Source organism: Ptychodera flava, chromosome 10, assembly GCF_041260155.1.
Source record: "Ptychodera flava strain L36383 chromosome 10, AS_Pfla_20210202, whole genome shotgun sequence".
Taxonomy (NCBI): Eukaryota; Metazoa; Hemichordata; class Enteropneusta; family Ptychoderidae; genus Ptychodera; species Ptychodera flava.
This window is the reverse complement of record NC_091937.1, coordinates 6330161-6352583: the sequence shown is the minus strand read 5'-3', so window position 1 is coordinate 6352583 and position 22423 is coordinate 6330161. Positions and strand designations below refer to the sequence as shown.

Genomic DNA, 22423 nt, shown 5'->3' with positions numbered 1-22423 from the left:
TATATATATATATATATATATATCTTATATATTAAAGTTATGCGCCCGAAGGGCGCGCCGAAAATGCAACTGAATGATGAAATTTGTGGCTGGCACAATGCATTTTCGCAAGTATGAGCCATGTCGAAATTAAAAAACACACTGAACCCCCCTATTGGGCATTTCAAAAAACATGGTGACCCCACCCCCCCCCTACCACCAAAGTAAAAAACAGGGTGACCCCCCATGAATCCACCGCCCCCCCCCCTAGGCCGAAGAAACTGACCAGTCCCTTAGTAGGGTGAACGCTATACAGGGGAGTTTCTCCCGGAATCAATCCGGCAGAAACTAACTCACTACTGCGCAGACTCAAAGGTAACGCGTTCAATCGCTAGGAAAACCTGGCCAGCCAAATTCCAAATAGGTTTGTATGAAATAGGAGATACACAAGAGAAACTATTACAGATGATTGTTTTCAGAAATTCACCGACTTGAACCAAGTCTAGGTAGTATGGTGCGAAGTGGTTTTGGTGCAAAGTGTCTGGGAACCTTGGCTGCACCTGATGTTTTGAGAAGTTGTGGGTGCAATGAGGAACAAATCAAAGGTGATGCGACTGCGGAAATTTGTATGGCGGTAACAACAATAAATTTTGGCAGTCGATTCATAGAATGAATGTAAAGCCGCCACCAAAGCTTAATACCCTAGATGGCTGCAGTGTTGATGAAAACATTGCGGAAATGTGGATGAACAATTTCAGTGCGTGACCTTTTCAATGTGGTCCACACAACAAGAGACAGGGACTTAGTGTTGGATAAGATTGACAGTGGTGATTTAGTTTGCACAGGTTTTGTTTCACCTAATGATGTTCATAGTGCATTTAACAAATTACTGCAACCAGGAAAATCAGCAGGGCCTGACTCTGTTCAGGACAAGAACAAAAATATTCGTGATAAAAATAACTATCATGATCCTATATTGCGTTGTCTTCAATTGCCTCAAAGGCTTTGGAGTGCCATTTTGAACAAGATCGAACCTTTTCTGGAATCTTCACCTTATCAATTCGGCTTCAAAGGTCGCTATTCAACTGCATTGTATATGTTTGTCTGAAATGAAGTAGTTACCCATTTATAGAAACTATAGTAGCATTGTAATTACTACGTTCAGGTGCCGCCAACTGAGCTGTTCGTGTAAAAAGGTGTTCGTGAGCAGTTTTTCAGCGGGCGGGCAAATTTCAAAACTAATCAGCAGGCGGGGGAAAATCGATATTTACCGTGGATGGGGAAGAAATTTCATTATTTTCAGTGGGCGGGGACAAAATAGAAAATTTTTGACAGTGTGGGTACCGGAGAATGCGTGGAGGGAGGGGAAAACCATGGTTGCCAATAGAACTTGAGGGGAGATTAAGAGCCTACCTTAGAGGGAGGTAATGTTCCTGCTAGCTGCTTCCACGGTTTTGTGTTGATCTGGGAAGTCTAGTGGGTATGAAGTTGGCAATGGGGAATTTCAGTAGTGGGGAGAGGGCAGTTGGGAGCATTAATTGTTACGGGGAGTGGGGAGCGGGCTGACCATAGATACTGGAGGGCAGTGGGCATCAAAGTTCAGTGGAGGGCATATTTTCCATGTATTTCAGTGGGAGGGCAATAATGAACAGCTCTACTTTCCCCTCCAAATTTTGGATCAAGGTCAAAAATCAGTAAAATTGGTATATCAGCCTTCAAAACATGTTTTGTGATGATTTTGCGAAATTGATGAAATTTACCCATTGGCGGCACCTGTACGTTCATGGATGCTCTAAAGCTTTCGACCGTATTAACTCTTTGAAATTGTTCGAGGAGTTGATCAATTGTAATTTACCGATTTGCTTTGTTAGATACCGGTTTTCATGGTACAGATCCCAGAGTATTTATATTCAATGGAGTTGTTGTTTATCAAAAGTTACCGTCATTAACCGCGTTAAAGCAGGGCGGAGTCTTTCCCCAAGATGTTACAGTGTACATGTTGATGATTTGAGTTGTAGATTACTTCTGGCAGTGGTTGTAATATTGGTGGTATTTTTGCAAATCATCTTATGTATGCAGATGGTATGTGCTTGACAAGACCGTCTGAGAGGGGAACTCAGAATTGGTTCATATCTCTAGCAAATATGGCGACATCCATGTAGGAAAAAACACGATGTTTTTATGTGATTTCCGAAAGACATAAGATGGATAGCATTCCTTCAGTTTATCTCAATGGAGTTAATCGTGGGTTTGTTGAAAAAAAGAAACATTTCTGTTATCTTATGACAAATATCTTCAATGATAACGTTGATATTGAACGCCAAAAAAATATTTCTATATCTCTGCTAACATGCTTTTGAGACGATTTTCCTTGCTCTCAATGAATGTAAAATGCAAGCTATTTAAAGCTTATTGTTATCAATTGTACGGTGGTAATCAGTGGTCAGCTACAATAGCAGTACCCTGAAAAAGCTAAAAGTTGGTTACAACAATGCAGCCCGCATACTGTTGGTTTATGACAGGCGTAGTAGTGACAGTTCAATGTTTGTCAGGAATAGGACTGATGGTTTCGATACGCTACTTGGGAAGCAAATGTATGGTTTAATCACCGTCCCCCGTGGGTGGAGGGACGGTGGTTTAATGAAACGACTATCAACATGTGACAATATCATTATACGAAAGGTGCATGTTACTATTTACTTGACATCTGATTTGCGAAAACGCTGGACAAAGACAATTTTCTTATTCTAAGTCAAGATGTATGGAATGTTTTGAAGAACATCAATTTGTTACCATGTGATCAATATACTTGTGCACTTTTCCTATCTGTAATGTATACGGACAGGTTTCAAGTCCGAAATAAGGTAATAAAAAATAAAATGAAAACATAAAAGGAAACAATAACAAAGGCCCAGGTACGCTCCGCCCGCATGTGGACTAAAAAGTACAAAAGATATCAGGTCAGGGTGAAGATCAAATATTTGCATCCGAGTATGTAAGAGTGTAATATTCGAACGATTTGATGGATGTCATTATTTTTCTGCAGAACATGTGCCTACATCATGTGCCTACATCATGTGTTTTCCAATCGATATTGAAATATTAAGTTTAATACTATGAATTCATGAGTAATCGTCATCTCGTGATATGGCATCAGTTATGTACCCTTAGGTCACCTTAGGCTAATATCCTGTGTGATTTTCAATCAGATATGCAATGTCAAATGGTTGCATTGCGTGCGAAGAGTTCCGTGTAGGTGATTCTGAAGTACTGGCTGAACTTACGAAATGTTTAGTCATAATACGAACAGTATGTAGATTTGAACTTTTGACCCTCATTCAGAAACGGCTGGGATATCGGAGAGGAACGCTAAAACAATCAGAAGTCTTCCGGACATTGCTAACTATAGGTATGTGTAAGCTTATAAGTTTGTGTAACAGTGGAAGGTACAGGTTTGTCTGATCAGGGCTTAGGCCAGAGGAAAAACATATTGTTCCCCGCATGTTTTTGGCAAAACTTCAAAGGTGCGGCAGCGAGTGAAATGCTTTTTTAATTTTTACGAACCAGCAAAGTCTCGCACTAGTTACATTGTTCCTGATGACGTGGAGTCTAGATTGTACACACTGTCCACAATAATAGAGGCATTACACATACACATCAAATTCTGAGCATTTCCACATGCACATGCCCCAAGAAGGAAAAATAGTGTAAAAATTGCAAAACAAAGATGCCCTGAAAGCACTACAATAACTGGAATGTGGAAGTATATATTTGGCGCAATATCACAAAAATATAATTTGATGTTGGCTTACCAGAGAAACAATTTAATTATTCTTTCTGGCCTTATCACTGTATATGCTCAGTGCTAAAATTTAATCGACACTACGTCTTGGCGTAATTACAAGGTGTAAATGACTTCCTGCTTTTCAACAATACTTAAGAAAATGAAAATTTGTAACATTTAACCATTTGTCCGGGAACACAAGCTCATCTTCATATTTTAGGGCCTTACCAGTTCTGTGCTTCAGTGCACGAGTAAAGGGGGCTTAATACCCCTCTCACGGCGTTGACCGGAGGGGAGCGAGTTGAACCATATGTGTAAACTAGTGAAAACTTGGTGACAGACCTGCCTCCTCGCTTCCAAACAAATTGCAACTGTACCACTTTGCAGGAGGGATGTCTCACATTATTTACTATGGCGATGTGCTTCAAGACTGATCCCAATTCGAACGGTTTCCGTATTGTTGCGTATTCACAGTTAACAAATAAAAGGTAACGACAGAAATTTTATGAAGGGCGTCATTTCCATTTTCGTTGCATGGTATATGAATGATGTATTATCAGTTTATGTATGAACGTCGGAAGTAGATACAAAATAAGGATGTCTAAATTTTAAAATGTTTCATAACTCCTAATCCATGAAACTTCTGATAAGCTGTTCAAAATAACCTAACAAAGATAACAAGTGTTTTCCGGTCACAGTTCCCCCGCAAAGAATATTCCACCATTCTAAAAGCTCCCTGTGCTCTCTCACCGCCAAATATTTTCGTCTCCCCAATTGTCAATTGTCAAACCCTTGAAAACAACAATAGGTGACGTAAGCCATATATCGATCTGTAAGTCACGCTTATTTTTTCCGGCAGCAGTACGCCAATAAAGCGTCAAGATAGGGATCTCTAAATTATGGTATTGTGTAAACAAACATCGTACCTTGATCACCTGGGTGGCTATTCAACCATGATATCATGCTTATATTGAGGTGTTTATTCGGTCTTCAATGGTACGACATTTGATAGTAAGGGGTAAAAATAATTTAACGGTAAACTTAAATTAGATGCATTTTCACACCTGTGCATGGAAGAAGAATAGTTAATATATTACCATACCCTGCCAGTCGCATTTTGATTGGTCGAGCTGAACCACGTGACTGACCACAAATACACAGTAATGGTTCGTTTACATGCCCGTGAATATGAATAATAAGATTAACAACTCAAAGTATCGTAACTTTACAGCTCAAACACAAATCATAATCAATCATAAAATAAAACAGAGCACTTGTAGGTCAAGTTGAGATACTTTTTTCTGAAAACATCTCCGGATTTGCCAATATTTTACAGCGCGCGTGACAGTGCGTCGCGTATTGCTCAGTTTCTGGGGCCCAGTTGTCGTTCGTTCCTGAAATTTTCGGAAATTTTGACGGTTTTCTTGGGTTCGCTGATAATATAATGGAAATAACAGACTCCGCTCTGACCATTAACGTTTACTTGTGGGCGCGGGCTCGAGGAAAGCCAAATTAACGGGCTCGGCAAGCCTCGCCCGTTAATTTTTGGCTTTCCTCTCGCCCTTGCCCACAAATAAACGTTAATGGTCAGCGCGTCGCCCGTTATTTCTATATTATATCTAATTTTATTTACATCTTTTTTGAACTAAAATTTTATGAATAACTCGTGAAAGAAAGATAAAGCATACAATGTACAGTAGTTGTTGTTTTTAGATTTCAGATTTTGTTTTGAACAAAAATTATTTCAATCTGTAGGCATCCAGAAAAACAGATTTCTGGCGATTGAAGACAACTGTTTGCAACCAAATCAGCAAATGTACTAATTAAAGTAAACTCCAAGCAACATAAAAACAAGTAAGCTACAAATGAAACGTATATAAAAATCATTAGAAATACACAAATGTAGATATATGTAGCTACCAGAGGTCTACAGCTATTAAATATGACAAATAAACAGACAATATATTCCTGTATAACAGCAGTTGCCAATATTTTTGCAGTTACAATTCTCAGCTCTTTTCGTACATTTTTGATACTCGGGTAGTATTACGAATTCTCATGGGAACGGAAACATGTAGTCGAATATTAGACAGGTTTGGCTACATGTTTTACGTGATCGTGAACGCGTAGCGCCACGAATTTCTGCGATGATGGTCATCTACTTGTGCGTTCGTTCTGCACGTACACGGAGACGGCGTCGCTTATTTACGTGAAGACAGCTATTTCACGTTATTTGTAAACGTGTACGCCAACGTGGATTCTACGCGTTCACGTAAAACGTGTAGCCAAACCTATCTATTATTAGGGTGGGCCGCAGGAAATGGGGTTTCTTCGAAAGTTGGACAGGGCTAAACCGACCCAAACTTTGCAAGACATATCCAAACGGGACCAAATCGCCCCAAACGGACCCAAAATGACACTTTAAAGAGCTTGCATGCATGTACAGGTGTATCAATCTGGCAATAAGGATGTGCAAGTGTGAAGCTTATATTTATATCAGATTCTTGTGCTATAATTTCAAAATTATATATTATCAAATTACCAGATACATATGTCTGGTACAGTCTTCGACTGCTTGTTTACATGTGGTCTCTGAACGTGAAAATGAGGAGGGGGCAGGAGGGGAGTCTCCCTCCCGATGCTTAACATTTGAAAAATATCATGTTGAAATATTGTCATTTGGTGATATATAGAAAACTAAATCACACCCGTCCTTCACTGGCCCAGTCACAACTTTTAAACTGGCTATCAAACATACGTCTACACATTTTATGTTTTGACATGTGTGAACACTGAACCTATGCCAATTTAAAGTCCCCCACTATTGTCTACAACAAAAGGCAGTCAAATTACTTCAAGATAACAGAGACGCCATGAAGTCAGGGGGGCAAGCAGTGAATACATTGGATATCAGGAAGGGGTTTATTGCTAACAATAATACTGGGATTAATGTTATTACTAGTAAAGCACTGTTTGTATGATAAAGTATAAAGGATTATGTCTTCGAATTGGTCGATACTGTTTGCAATTTTAGATATATAACCATGATGCATTCTAAAAGAGTGGACTAAATAGTGGATGAAAGCCACAAAGGTGCCAATAGAATTGAATGTAGTTTGTGTTGTTAAAATAACATCATAGGAGCTGTAAACAAACGATACCTGTGAGACTATATTGACTTTTAAACCTTTTGAAGAAAATGTATTGATTATCCCAAGTTCAAATCTGGTTTTGGTTTTAATTCAACTCAAGACACAGAATTTAAACTCTACGCAAGTTCGTTGTATTTACTTTATAAGACTCGTATAATAAATCATACTCTTAATTTTTCACCAAGCTTCAGCTGAGTGGTGCGAATGTTTCAATCCAAAAACTCCGTCGACGCTTGATACATGTTACCAGTCTTCAACAACTCTGTGGACAGCAAGAAAGGAATTGTGTGTCAGAAATGCACCCCGCGTAGAAGGGTCCCCTTTTATATCCTCGGTCGGCCTTTAAATATCAGTTTGTCCGACTCATGTAAGCATGTCATTTCTTGGATTACTCACTTCATTTACTTTACTGATATACAGCATACGATTTTAGCCTCTATAAAATTGATAACTGGGAATTAGGGACTGATCGTAAATTACCAGGGGGAGGGGGGGGCATTCAGAAGATGCTGGCCAGGAATAAGTGACCCTTCCCTCTGCTTAAAAATTATGATCCTCCCCAACGGTTACTCAGATATGTATGACCTAACGTATTGGTTCTCTATCATTTAAAAGGACAACCAGATTAGCAATGTTGTTAGGTGATACAGACCGACTGAGACCGTGTGTTGTAAATAAAGTCACAATAGCACAATTTAATGATGATGGGTGCAAAATGCTAGTTCATCCTTCAAATTATAGGCGTTGTTATCATTCAATTACTATACATATGTCTTCTATAGCAGATTAACAGCAACCAGCCCCTTCTTGTGATTAAATTACTGTTCCGCCTCGAAACTGGCATCGTCCGCTCGCACGGGTCCGTTACTCTGTTTTCGGGAAGCATCGAGCTACCCGGACAAGAGGCCCTGGCAAGCAAAGATGCGAAACTGGAAGCTTTCAAAGTTAATGCCAGAAATTTCCCCAAGCAAACTGTAACCTTTTTCTATTTTATATCTAAGAGTATAAATCCGGGGTCATGAAGCATATTCGTTGAATAGAGAAACACTTGTGGCTAATAATTTACCGATTAGGCTTATTTGAAATTTCAGAAACCGTAAATATTCATCGCCAATTTTCAATTTTTACAAACTAAGATGATGAAACCTTGAGTTATTCAACAACCTTCAACATAAGTACACACAAGCAGCAACCTAGGGAAACGTTAAAATCTGAGCGCACCTGAATATCTGCCACAGAGGCAAATTCTACGTACAACTTTAAAGGATAACAAAGACTGTAACTCAACATAGCGCAGTGAATTTTCCTATAATTTTCATAAATGAAAGCTACATTTGAACATACTTAAATAGAAATCAGAATGAACCTGACAGAATTGATATAGAAATCAAAAAATTAATTAGGGGGACACGAACAGTGAATACTGAGCCTGAAATAAAAACAAAAGTAAACTCGTGCGATCGTAAGCTTCGAAAACTGCGGAGAAGCATAGACGGCAAAACATTTACCACTTGTAATGGTAAACGAAGCAAAAATTATTTTTCTTTGATTTTACAAGCAGATAACATAAACATAAACAAGCTGGGTAACTAAATTCTCGGTGCTGAGAGAATGAACTAGATTACTGCAGCCAGCCACAGACAAGGAAGTGGCTAAGTTTTGCAGCGTTGAGTACAGCGCCGCCAGCGGTTGAGTTACCAGATTCATGGTAGGTCATAGGTCAACATATAGAACACGTTGTGGTGGTGGATACAATATTTTGTCAGTCTTTCCTCACATCCTTCAATTAGTCAACAAAAAGACATGTCTTCACTGAAGAAAGCAGCGAAGTCGGGCCAGAAGACTCACAGGGAACGTGGACAGGTAAGAATGATGAAAAAGCTCGACTCTCAACTGCTCTTCAGCATGTTCACGGAGACGCCGCGCCGGACGGAGGCATTGTGAGGCTCGTATGTTCGTCAGCTGGCGTGTGATTGCGATGTCTTAGTGTTTGGTTTTGTTTAGTCGCAATCATAGTGCGTGACATGCAAGTACTGAGGGCCAAGCAGCTGTGTAGTCATTTTAAATCTAACATTTCCATACCCTCGATTTGTTTTTAAGAAGAAACTGCTGCTTGCCTGATCACACACTCTGCAGTTCTCCTGCTGTGACATTCCCCACTATACTAGTACATATGTACTCCACCATGGTATACGGCATGCATACCATGCTAAAAGGGCATTTTTTCTCCTGGGTCTATGTATTAATTGAGCAGTCTTTCAGGACTGTTTACAACTTACAAGTACTATCGATGATAGACAGACAAACTACCTCAGAAATAACGTTGATTGAACTACAATTTTTGCTCACGTAAAAATGACGGACAAGTGAGCTATTGACAATAATTATAATGGCTCAAAAAGCCAGGAAGTGAACAGAAAACCTTCAAATCACTGTGCAGACTTCAGAAAAGCTTTTTACGTGTTTTGTTAGTAGGGTTTTCAGGGGATTTTTTTCTATTACCACCAGTATAATTTTTTTGATGCCTATGGATAGATCTCAGTGAGAGAAGAACAATGTTTTTCACCTGGTGAAAATTGAAGCAACCAAACTCAAGTTACAGAATTTTAAACTATTAAATTTTGTATTTAAATTAGAAAAATCTTTTTAATTAAATCCCATAGGCATGTGGTTAAGGTCATGGCACCAATTTTATAGAACATTTTGTTTTCAAAAGCAATAAAAGTGTCATATCTTTTCTATTTCTTGACCAATTTTGATGAAATTTTCAGTATAACAAGTCTTCATGACAATGAATATACTTGGACGAGTACGGTATTACCATTTATTAGAAAATTATGCCACAGTTTCCATGGAAATATATTTATAATTACTTATTTGCATAATCACAATAAATGAAAGCGGTGAAAGTATATTTGTCTTTGTCATTTCTCAACCAATTTCAATGAATTTCAGAGTACAGAGTCTATACACCCTATACTTCATTCATCAGAAGTTTTGTCCTCAACTCAGAACTAAAATGAAATCATAATTGATTTGCATAAATAATTTTTCAAAATTTGCATATACATGTATTTGAATTTTGGTATTTATACCAAAAATGTCAATCAGAAAAATGAGTATTTCTACCATTAATGATGATAAAAAGTGTATCCACTGATGTACTTCAAGGCTTGTTCATGTTGAGCTGCCCTTTGTGAAATAAAATATTGCCATGGAAACCAGCGCAACACTTAACAAATTATGAATCCCGACAATGATCTCTCGTTGATTTACTTACAATAAGGCCAAAAAAAAAAAATTGTGCTGTTCCGATTACATGGTTTTCAAAAATAGGGTAGGTAGGTAGGGAAATTTTTTTTCGATTTTTTTTTATTTCTCAATGTGCATTTTGTCCGCGTTCAAACAAACTACCAGTGAACAATTTCCTCATGAAACGCACTCAAAGTGAATACCAATTTATTAAAATAAAATATTCATCAGTAGAATTGAAATGTGTGGTTTATTAGACTGCCACGGAAATTGATATGGCTGAATTACAATTCTTTGACAGGAAAGTTAACTGTTTATCCACAGGTAAGTCTGACTTGTAAGAGCTGACAAAACACAATATTTACTGTCATCAATGCAGTGTTTCATCTAGGATACTATACCAGGGAGGATTGGTCCCCCTCTACTGGAATTTTTGAGGGGGATTTTAAAATTTTGGGGGGATTTAACTGAAACATTTAATGACATCTTATATGTAAGTTTTAATGTTGCAGTGATGTCACTTGTGATATACATACTACAAGCCATAAATCACTTGCTTACACAATCCAAGCTGCTGGCTCCAAACACCATCCTCTATAAGATTTTTTCAAAAGTCAGCAAATTTGGGTATCACTGTTGTGAATGTACCGGTATAGGGCTTCCAAGAGTGGCGGACGGCTCATTAATATTCATAAGCTTTAATATCCCTAAAAAATGTAGCATATTCCCTCATGCTTAAATATTCTGTCTGTTTGTTAGCACATATTCTGTAAGTCTGCTTTCATAGGGCTAAATGTACATTCAAACATCAAAATTAACAACAGCCAGCCATTCCCACTGTACCTTCAAGGGATTTTTTCATTTTTCACTGAACTGTCTGCACTACATAAAGGAAGAAAAAATCTATTGTAGTTACAAAAAAATGTTTTGTAGCTTCTGAAAAAAATAATGTGCTTGTTTGTCACGTTTTTACTGTGCGTATATCATCCCTCACTACTGTAAGTTTGGATCAACATTGCCCTTTGCAAACCAATGAGCTGTATTTTTCTAGTGACCTAGCTGGTCTTGTAGTCTTGTGCGCAGACTCAGTAGAGGTAAAACGAACAACTTAGAGGGTCAGATCCCTTGTTTTGAATTGAATGCGGAGTCGAGTTTTTCTCGATGTCAGATTTGCTCCAGTTACTTTTTTTCAGTCATTTTAGAATGGGGAAAATAACAAACAGAAAGGTTGGTTGTCACCGACAGTTAATTTTAGGATTTATTTGCCCCGAAACATGAGTCAGTGTCTGTTCACTGAATTCAAAAACCGGGCCCATTGACACCACAGCTTGCTTCAATGCTTGTGCAGTCTGCACTGAACACGTTTCTGTGACAGTAAAGTCCAATTTTTCGTGTCAATTTTGCTATCAGAATTATTTTCAGAGTGTTATGGACATTCATATGATGCACAAAAACTTCAGTTTGTCTCCTTTTCTAAATCGTACAGAGATGATGTGACACAGAAACCTTATCGGGCAAGGGCAATGAACTTTTGTGAACGTAACTCTCGACTGGCTGAGAGGCTTTCATATGCAAATTCAGCGTACGGAAATTTATGCGTGGTATTGTTTCGAAGTAGTTCAAAAAGTATCAAAATCGAACTAAAATTAGTTTCATGCGTTTCACGGTTTTTCATATCATTATTTTAACTTCCGGGTTTACGAAGCTCTAAAAAGTCTAGGGTCGGGGGGATAAAATTGGGGTAGGTCGGGTAATCGGAACAGCACATATTTTTTTTTTGGCCTGACCTTTATTTTTTTTATTAATCATACACAGTTTTGCCCCCGGCATACAAGGTGGCATCTGTTGCTCCACCTTCTTTAAGGCAGGGGTAGTTTTGGCTTAGTTGCTTTGAAACACCTTTGTACAGAGAAACTCTTGTCCTTCTTACACTGAACAACACAGTGGTAATGTCACCATTTGTCACAACTGCCATGGTCTCAACATACAGCTGCTAAGACTGCAAGAAATGAAAAAAGTCAGTTCAGTGTTTGTAACACATCATTTGTGTATTACATTTAAAACAACCACCTTTTTACTATTGGTTTTATAAAATAAATCAGTAAAAGAATTTGTTCATTACAGATGTCTTGTGTAAAATCTTTTTTGTTAAAGTTACTCAGCTCACTGCTCATAAAAACTGAACGGGGCAAGAGGAAACTACTTTTGTTTTTATTTTTTACCTATCAGAGCACGGGCGAAAACGCCCTCTACGATTAATTACAATTTCGACATCTCAAGAACATGAACAACCTAAGATGTCAATATTAGTGACAAATCTACTCTAAATTTTATATTTATTACTCATTAAATATAGATGGCTGGTTTTTCTTCATCAATACGTAAAAAATTGAATGGAAAATAAGTGACAGAACATCAGTCAGCGGCCTCGGACTCAGTGTGTTCAATTGTTTATCACCGAAATTTACGTAAATTCACGCCATTTTCTGTATAAATTTTGCACTAGAGACCTTTTAACAATCAGCGATAAGTATAAGTTAACGTTTTGACAGGATTTCATTCAGTACAGAGAGATTCTTACCTCGAAAACTTGAAAACTTGATGCTGTGAGTTTCTCTGAACTCCGTAGCGGCGCCTGGGGGCCGTGGGAATGCCTTGTATACTATAAATAATGGCGGATCCAGCGACTCAGACTGGGCCTGTACCACTTTGAAATTGGGCTCTCCGCATCGGTTGCATGCACTTAATCATACAAATATCATGTGATATAGAGTCTAAGATGATCAATTTTCATGATCAAGCCTTTGATGATTAAATATTTATCGTTTTTGGTTAAAAAATACTCAAACAAAGTAAACGTTTTATCCCCATTTCCAAAATTCTCAGCCGATTTTTGTGTAAAACCCCTCAAAATGGAGCTTATATCTACCCTTACATTAGTGTTATTTCAAAATGGTACGGTCTAAAAAAGCGATGCGGCGATTGGTTTTCCGCAAGGCATGTCAGGGGCCTGATCGGGAAACCCGGTGCCACGCAGAGACGGCCGCTCTGACTGGCTTCTTGGGAGCCGTGTCGGAATTCATTAGCCGATCGCTTCGGAATTACTGCAAGCAATTCATTGAAACTCTCACAAATTGTGAAAAATTTATCTGGTAACCGTTTCCAATATTTTTTTCCCCCATACTCTGTCTTGCTGCCTTTATTTTTGAAAAAGTTTGGGGTCATGAAGCTGCCTGCGCGCACGTCAGAACTTTTCAATGGAAATTGACGTCATTCTGAAAACCACCTATTGTGAGGTCAGCTACCTGTTTCTTGCTCTAATGTCTGGTTATTCCTAGACCCTAAAAAAGGGTATATGGTGTTTGCGACTCTCTTTTTTTGTAGAATTCCAAGACAATTGAATTTCAATGCTTATAAATGACTACAATGGCATAGAACCTTTTTCTATAACTTAAGATGGGTTTATAAATATTTTAAAACTTTGTTTTCTCAGTGTTTGTCAAAATTTGTATGTCTCTGTGTTTTAACTGTTTAGGCCAAAGTAATTAAATTCTTTGTTTTGCGCCACTCTAAATGGGAAAAGGTACGCGTCTAAGCGGCTGAAAAACACACACAAGAAAATTAACACAATGTAATTTGATTGCAGCAAATAACAAACTGTAACAAAATTTTCGTTCAGAAAAGCTAAGCGGTCATGTCCTAAAATTTCGTATTCAAATACACTGTGTGTTTTTCATGGAAACCTTAAAAACCTAGGCGGGTGGGGACGCAAAACAAAGAATTTAATTACTTTGGCCTTATCTGTATTTCCTCTAACAGTCTTCCATAAATGGCTTCAGCTGTGGAAGTCGTTATTAATAAAAAAAATATATTGTTAAAATGATTGTTTTGCTTGTCTAGACTAGTACTGTGTAGGCTGCAGATGACAACAAGCACAGCACAGCACATAATATGCACAATCACTGTCTTTACAAACTAAATTATTTGAATGGAGTGAGAAGAAGAAACTAACAGAGGACAAAATGAAAAATTTAAAAAGTGTAACGTCCAAAAATGATTTTTTTTGAGAAGGAAAGATAGCATTCGTAATATTCTCCTACAACTCGGCCTGAGGGAGCAAAGAAACTGTAAATGGATGACTTTCCAGAAAAGCAAAGGGCATCAAATTGCAAATTGCAAAATACATTTGCAGGGTTCTTCTGATTCTACACAAATACACCATTTATATCATTTCACAGGTATATTTTCCCCAAACAACTTTGATAGGGATCTCAAAGGCAGGTGTATAACTGAGATTGTACGTCTTCCATACTATATTGTAATATGTATTAAGTCATATTAATATAGTTATCATTTGCTATATTCTAGCTGTCCAGCAGAAGGCACCTAGGTCTCTTGGAGAAGAAAAAAGACTACAAGCTCAGGGCAAGGTATGGTCTCATTTTGGGATTCTTTGCAATGAATGTAAATCGAAAGTGTCTTTTGCCACTGTATGTCAATAAGTGTCCTAGTATGTTAACAGTGATGCTATGAATACAACATGAACTTTTTTGAATGTTCTCCTATTTTAGAGATTCAGAACACTGTTTACCAATAAATATTTCAATTATTGTGTCGTGGCTTTAAGCATTGGTTATTTTTGTTTTATAGAAACTTTCACAGAAAAGATGATTATTTAAAGGCCTTGAAGAAAAAAGCTCTGGATAAAAACCCTGAAGAATTTTATTATAATATGGTGAATTCAAAACTTGTGGTAAGCTCAACCTGTTGTTCTGTTATCAGACAATAATTTTGTCATGTTTATTTGCTGCTTTCTTGTTGTATTGGAGGTTAAAATGATAAAGTTGTACAATGTTTATCTCTTTCTCTCAAAAGAAAATGAAATACCTTCTCAGTGTTTTCACTATCAGTCTTTAACAGTGTAAAAAATCTTGTAATTTTGCTAGAATAGAACTTCACTTGCAAAACCAAAACTTATGGTGATTCACTATAATGGTCTGATTGAGAGATAAAGAAATATCTGCACCTATACTACCTTGCAAAAGATTAACCTTCAATGGTGAATTGTACCAATTTACTACCATTTTCAAATTTAAACATATTTCTATTTGTAACTTGTTGTAGATATGCAGACATATATCAGTCCGAACAAAGTGTTACCCTGTGGAGGAACAAAAGTAGCCTGTATATATTGTGGCAGTAGTTCAAAAAATCGGCATTATTTTTATCACATCGCATAGTGCATTGGGATAAAGTGAGCAGTGGAAATACAATGATACACAGCATTCAAATGATATATACAGTGAAACATGTCTAAACTGAACCCGGCCTGTCTAAAATGGAAAGCTGTCTACACTGAACATCTTTTCTAGTCCCATCTACATAGAATGCCATATGTTTAAGGAACCTCTATAAACCAAACACCTCTGTAAACCGAAGTTTTCTTAGTCCCTTTGGTGTTCAGTTGAGACAGGTTTTTCTATGTATGTGTGTATGTGTTTGTGTGTAATATGACTGACAAGAATACCCTGATGTACTATACATCGAAAGTTGTGGTTTGTCAAAATGCTTTTTGGCTTATAGGCAATGATTTTGGATAGAGGCTGGTATTAGCAGTGATTTCATGGCATTGTGTTGAGTGTTTCATCGTTGTTCTCATTAAAAGGGCAATATGTGTCCAGTGCATCACAGAGATGAATGCACTCAATTTATTGGGTAGAATTTTCCTAAGAGTGTAGTGTACCATAATACCATAGAAAAGGTATGGAGAAAGCAAGAAACAAAAACAATGCGTTGTCTATGCTGGGATCATTTCCCAAACCACCATGAATTCTGTCAAAATTTTATGCAGGATATCCAGTGCAGATGACTGTTGTCAATTTGTGATCACAGTTAGTTACAAATGGTGGTGACTTCAGGTTTATTCATTTCACAGATATAAATGTAATAAAACCAAACACATCCTGTCGGCTTATCTACCAGTACACTGTATTTTATTCAAATAGTGAAAGCTAATTGGTGTACAATAGTTCATCATTTGTAACAGCTTGATATCAGAAGAAATCACTGGGCAAATTTTTTCATGTTATATGTCTCCTTGTCATGTTTACTATGCAAAGTTTTTGCCTATTTGATTATTCTTTGAGGGTCAGCATTACAGAATCATGTGTGAAATGGTGAAACTTGGAGATACAAACCTTCTTTATCTGTTCAGTCTGTGAGCAAAGCTGAAGGTACTTCTAGTTGTTCATTCAGCATGTTGTATGATGCTAAATGCTCTGACTGCTCACATAAGTGAAACGCAAAACTGACAAAACTGCTCATGCAAAGGAACAGGATATCAGTGTGCACACATGTTACCAAATGGCAAGTATTTTATCATTGTATATCTTATTATCTAATCTTGATTGAAAATATTATTTTTGTTTGATATTCCAGGACGGCGTTCATCATGCTAAACACAAGGAAGAGGTTCTTACAGATGAACAGAAGAAACTGATGCAGTCTCAAGATTTGAGATACGTGACTTACAAGAAAGTACTGGAATCAAAGGTATAATTGTTGAGACACCTGTATGATGAGATTTATCTGTGGTTTGCAAATCGTCCAGTTTGAGGTGTAAGACCACTAATGTTGTTGCCCAGGCCAGTCAATTTGCAATTTCACCAGTCAAGCAGACCGATTAAGACATCAGGAATTCAATGATAAAACTGAACTAGGAGTAGGCTTAATCCATATTGTGCCAAGTTCTCCTGTCACCATTACATCAAGTTGGTTAAAACCAATAAGGCATAATATATTATATCATGCTACCATGCGCCATTCTGATTGGACGAGAGCGATGCTAAAATATTGTTTTAGCACTGATAGCGGTGGTAAAACGGGCCCCTAAACCAGCATTTTTGAAAATTGCCCGGTCGGTGCATTTGAACGATGTGGCTCTGAACTTAATCCGAAACAGTCCGCTTTGTTTCAAAGACCGAGTTTGAATTTCGATACAGAGATAAAGTATGGTTCTGTAACTCACCTCTTGGTGAAAATAAGCGGTCTATGATGAAAGAAATCTCCGAAGCAACACATTTATTTTGGTATGATGATGTACAAAATTGTATAGGTAACAGCGCACTGTGTAGTTTGCTTGATCGATTCAGCAGGAGTCGAGACGCGACATACGGTCATACCGCTTTTTTAAAACGAAACTACTACTAGTATTCGTTCATACACAAATAAATTGAAACTTCCTCACTGTAACGGTACGTCAGATATTCTAGAGTTTGGGCTGTAACAGACCAGGGTGTTCTAACGATGTAGCCCAAGAACTTGAAGAAGTTCAAAATAACAATGTGATCATTCTGGCGACTGCGACGAAAATCGCTGTGTCAGCGTCCAGCTCTCGCTGAATCGGGCAACACACTCTGCTCGCATATTACAACTGTTCATACAGTCGCCGTAATCCATGTCTGGATTATTTCAAAACTGCACGTTTTCTGGCACAAATTATCCATCCAAAATATCCATCCAAAATAGAACCTGTAACCCCACTGCACCACCTCCTCTGTCTGAATGTTACGACGACGGTTGGCGCACACCGGACTGACAGTGAATGAGACAAATCTATTTTTAGTGTACTACGCCAAAAAAAAAAGCCAGCGCTATTGTTTTTATGTAAATTTACGAAAAAAAATTGTTACTTTTTCTTTTGCTTTGAACTCTTGACCCATTTCTGTGTCTGAAGCAGTTCGTGTTGCATGTAAATATTAATGAAATTTTGATGAACGTAATGCGAATGTTATCGTAGGATATTGTGTTCGTGTGTTGTCAACGTAATCCAAACTTTAAAAAATGCTCGGTCTCGGGCGATGATTTTCCGACGTTCGATCTCTCAGACGTCAGTTTTCTGCATTTTGGGCTGAAACTGACGAAAATGCCGGACCAAGACGACAAAGACACACAAGTTGATATAATATAATAGCAATAACCCCCTTCGCAGTCGGGTATACACTCGATTTTGGTACAATTCGCTCCATATAGCACTCGCCTATCGGCTCGTGCTATATGTCGCGCATTGTACCAAAATCTCGTGTATACCCTCCTGCGGCGGGGGTTATTGCTTAAATATGTCTTATATATTGCATTACAACAAAGATATGAACATTTAAAGGCCCCCCAAACAGACAGATACTGTAAACATGATTTTTACTGACTATGACATGATACATGCCAAGTATATGTAAATATTCGTATGTTTTGGCTCAATACTTCTGCTGACCTTGCAGATAGCAACATTTCCAGTAACAGACCTGGCAGGAAAAGAAATACAATTACATGTATACTGGCCTTTGAGACTTCTAAAAATGGATTTGACCATACCTGCATTGATTGATCAGTGTCAGTTGATACTGATCTGTGTAAATACAGTATCTGATCCTTTATATAGTTGATTCACTTGGACAAAATTGATGAAACTGCTTGCAACATTGCCCAGCACTGGTAGATCCCCACAGACAAGAATAACAAACACCACATCAAAATATATATCAATAAAATATCACTTTCCTTCCAAGTTTGTATACATGTACACAGTTGTCTGGTTGACAATACTACCGTCACATGCAATGATGCAATATGCATACAGTGTTTTTTAATTCTTTGTCTTTGCAGAAAATAGAAAAGCTCAAAGCAAACCTTCACCTACTTGAGGAAAGTGAAGAGAAACCAAAGAACAAACACACATTTTTTGTTGACAGTGACAGAGAAGGTAATCATCTTGATTGTACTAACTTGCCATATGAACTCATGATCTGTTTGTTTGTATGTCTCTTTGGATTCTCAAGCACTGGCAAGGAAAAAATTATGATAAAAATGTTAAAAAAGGAATACATTGTTAAGGATTAGATGAAGCATTGTGACTGTTGAATAAAGATTCTTGAAATGATGTTATCACTGTAGTATTGGTCTGTTTGCTGTGTAACTCACTGATCCCCAAACCACTTATAATACAATTCAACCAAACACACTGAGCAAGTACAAACTTTCATTCATTCCCCCAAATAAGATTTGATAAGTTTTGTCCAATGTATTGTCCATCAGAACATTCTGTCTAATCCATGCATACTTGTTTTCCCTAGCCAAGAAATTTAATCTAGCCAAGCGCCTGAACACACATCCAGAATTACTATCAAGGAGGCATAATCGTCCCACAATAGAGACATTACAGAAAGCAAGGATACAGGGAGACATCGATGAAGACTCACTAGAGGTTTGTTATTTCTTTACTCTTCTGCAGTTCTTCCTGTTCCTAATCGTAAACTGTGTGTAAATAATTTTATTAGTTATTTCCATTGAAAAGCAACCAAGAAGTAAAGTTGAGGTGGTGATAATTCTTCTTTTCCCATTTCCCTTTTCAACATATTCACCCTAATTCCTTGCAAACAGATCCATTGCAGTGTTTCATCTAGACAGGGTGATTCACCCTCTGTTGACATGATGGCACCCTTAGCAATTTGTCAAGGGGAGGGGGGAGTGCAACATGAAATTATGTCAGTCACACCTCATGGATATAAATAGAACACACAAAGGAGGTGGAATCCCCTCAAATATTCTGTCAAAGGGGGACTATCCCCCTTTTGATGCCATGCTTGATGAAATACTCCATTTACCATTGATAGAATGGGTTTGAGCCAAACTAGTTGTGGTGAGAGGTTTAATCCTTTCACCACCATGGTTTGTCCCAAATCCATTGTTTTCTATGGTAAAGTTGGACCTGTATACAGGGAAGTGGGGGTGAAAGGGTTAAAGCACAATTTAAAGGGTCGGTAGCTCTAAGTTTTGATGATTTTTTCACAAGTTTTGTTTGTAATATCAGCTACAGTTTCTTGTTTTACTCCCTACGCATGTTGAGACACATGGTGCTGAGCTTGTCAACTCCGTGTCAAAACTAGAATTCAAATAACAAGAGTAATAGTGTACATGTATTTTACACATATAGATACAATGTTGACAAACTGCACAGGAAATAGTTGGTGTTGCAACATTCTTTGGGGAGGAGAACAAGAAATTTCGATTGTCGTTCAAAACAAAGACAGTAGAAAATTATCAACAGTAGCAGCTGCTGGCTCTTAAAAGTGAATTTCACTTCTGCCTTGATTCTTTAGTGAACAAGTTTGTTTTACCCCAGACCATGAAGTTACATCCTGGTATTTTTGTTTGAGTTAATCAGCAAGTTGACCTCAGTAACAGTAAAGCTTATTTGGTGAATTTCATGCTGACCTTCCAATGTTTCTTATCTTCTAGCAAAAGGTCATTTTCTCTTGCAACAAAATTTTGAATTTTAGATATTATGTGACACCAAAAATACCATGATGTGAGGTCATCTCTGGGTCATCAAAATCATTTTGTAAAACAGTTCATAATGGGACATAAAGTGAAATGCAAAATTGCCCATGATCAATGACAACAGATTCAAGTCGCTATTTCAACATAACTTAAAGGTATACTGTCACCTGTTCGAATTTTGCAACAGTTACCATGGAAAGAGAAAATCTAACCAATCACAGATTTTAAGCGGATGGCCACTTTTTAAACACAGCGCCCTCACATGGGCATTTTGAATACCAAGGAACGCCCCTTTGACCATGGGCATATTTAGATTACAGGTGACTGTATACCTTTAAGTAAAGTGAGACATGAATCTAGTTAGGAGAGAAACTTTATCTCAGAATGGAGAGGTTAGATAAAGTTTCCAGTGTAACATGATTCCAAAGAAATGAATACAGACTTTAAACTGATATATGTATCATACTGTAGTTTATTTGCCTTGTTCTGATTTAGCTCTTTGTCATGTAAATGTACTCTATATTACAAAAGTAGACGATTGTCAGCTATGTGAAATAACACAACTACAAAAATAGATTCACCAGTGTGATATCAAGTTGGCCAAGATACTAATAACATGTGACAATTATTACTGACGTGAGATACCCAGTCCATTGTTTGATTGATACATTGAATTTGGCAATGTTGTTCAGGATTGTCATTTAGGCCACAATAGCTGTGAATGTGTAATAAACCAATCTCAAAATATCCTCAGTTTTTAAAAGAATTTTCTTTGAATAAGATATATTAAAGACTGAAAAAGTGTATAACACTGTCATAAGTGTTGAAAGTGGCATGTATATACAAAAGTTTTAATATGATTTTAGATTACCCGCTATTTTCAAAAACTAATCACTTGACAGAGAAAATAAAGAATACAACAACAAAATATCAGCTATCTTAAGTTATACATTCAACTCAACGGCATCATACTTGTTTCTTCGATGATCACGATATGTATGTGCACAAATACTGCATTTTTTGTACTCTTCTGTGGGGGTGCCATTTTATGAGTGCAGCACCCATTTATTATTTGACCTGTTAGAACGTGTAGGCATGGTCCAAATCAGAGAGCAGTAATACTTCTATACTCGTCATTCAGTTAGCACATTTACACAAACCAACTTTGATTTGAAAATAAAATCATGAAAATATATGCATAAAATTCACAGCTATTGGGCTTTAAACTTGTGTATTTTTCATTGTTTTTTTCAGTATTTAGCTAAGGAAAGAAGTAAGCGGTATAAAGAGCTGTCCAGTAGGATAGACAGAGAAAAAGAATTGAAAATTGTTGAGCAGAAAATGGAAGTGAAAAAGAACTTGATGGTGAGTTGTTTTGGTTAATGTCATGTCAGTATCATGATATGATTCCTGAGAAAAGTGATTCCTAGTGTATAGTGTGTGACCATAGTCAGTATCAGAATTCTATTCTATTCTGTGATGTTGGTTTCACTTTCATTTCTTTCAACCTATTATTTTAAAGAGGTGTATTCCCAGTGAGATTAAAACAGAAAGCGATTTTGTTCAACCTATATAAGATTGAAAGGAAAAGAAAGGTTTATAAGGTGTGAATTAACTAAGTACACGCAAAAGACAATAAGTGTACCACATCAAGAAATATGCCCCTTAATAAAAAGGACTTTCATACATTTGATATCATAAGTTTACTTGCACAACAGAGAAACATGTATTCCATTGATAAGCTTTTCCCATGACAACCATGCCATGATCTACCTACATTAGTACGTCATAGATGCTGGTGACTTGCTGGGACACCAGAACAATATGTTTCCAACCAGTTCCAGTGTTTTTGTAATTTATATCTTCATTATTGGCAGCATATAAATTGACGATAAATTTTGCAACCAAAAGTTGCCTTTGA

General features: G+C 37.4%; 1 protein-coding gene across 3 annotated transcripts in view; it reads left to right on the top strand.

The window, feature by feature from the left end:
- The first annotated feature begins 8635 nt into the window (after nucleotides 1–8635).
- LOC139141862 (probable U3 small nucleolar RNA-associated protein 11) overlaps nucleotides 8636–22423 on the top strand; it is a 248198-nt gene continuing 234410 nt past the window's right edge. For all 3 annotated transcript variants that reach the window (XR_011554264.1, XM_070711602.1, XM_070711601.1), the window contains exons 1-7: nucleotides 8636–8778; nucleotides 14536–14597; nucleotides 14818–14920; nucleotides 16606–16719; nucleotides 18829–18925; nucleotides 19296–19426; nucleotides 21757–21867. Coding sequence is in view for 2 of the 3 variants with exons in the window: in XM_070711602.1 (XP_070567703.1) it covers nucleotides 8719–8778; nucleotides 14536–14597; nucleotides 14818–14920; nucleotides 16606–16719; nucleotides 18829–18925; nucleotides 19296–19426; nucleotides 21757–21867 (678 nt within the window). In the remaining variant the exon portion in view is untranslated. The remainder of the gene's footprint in view (nucleotides 8779–14535; nucleotides 14598–14817; nucleotides 14921–16605; nucleotides 16720–18828; nucleotides 18926–19295; nucleotides 19427–21756; nucleotides 21868–22423) is intronic.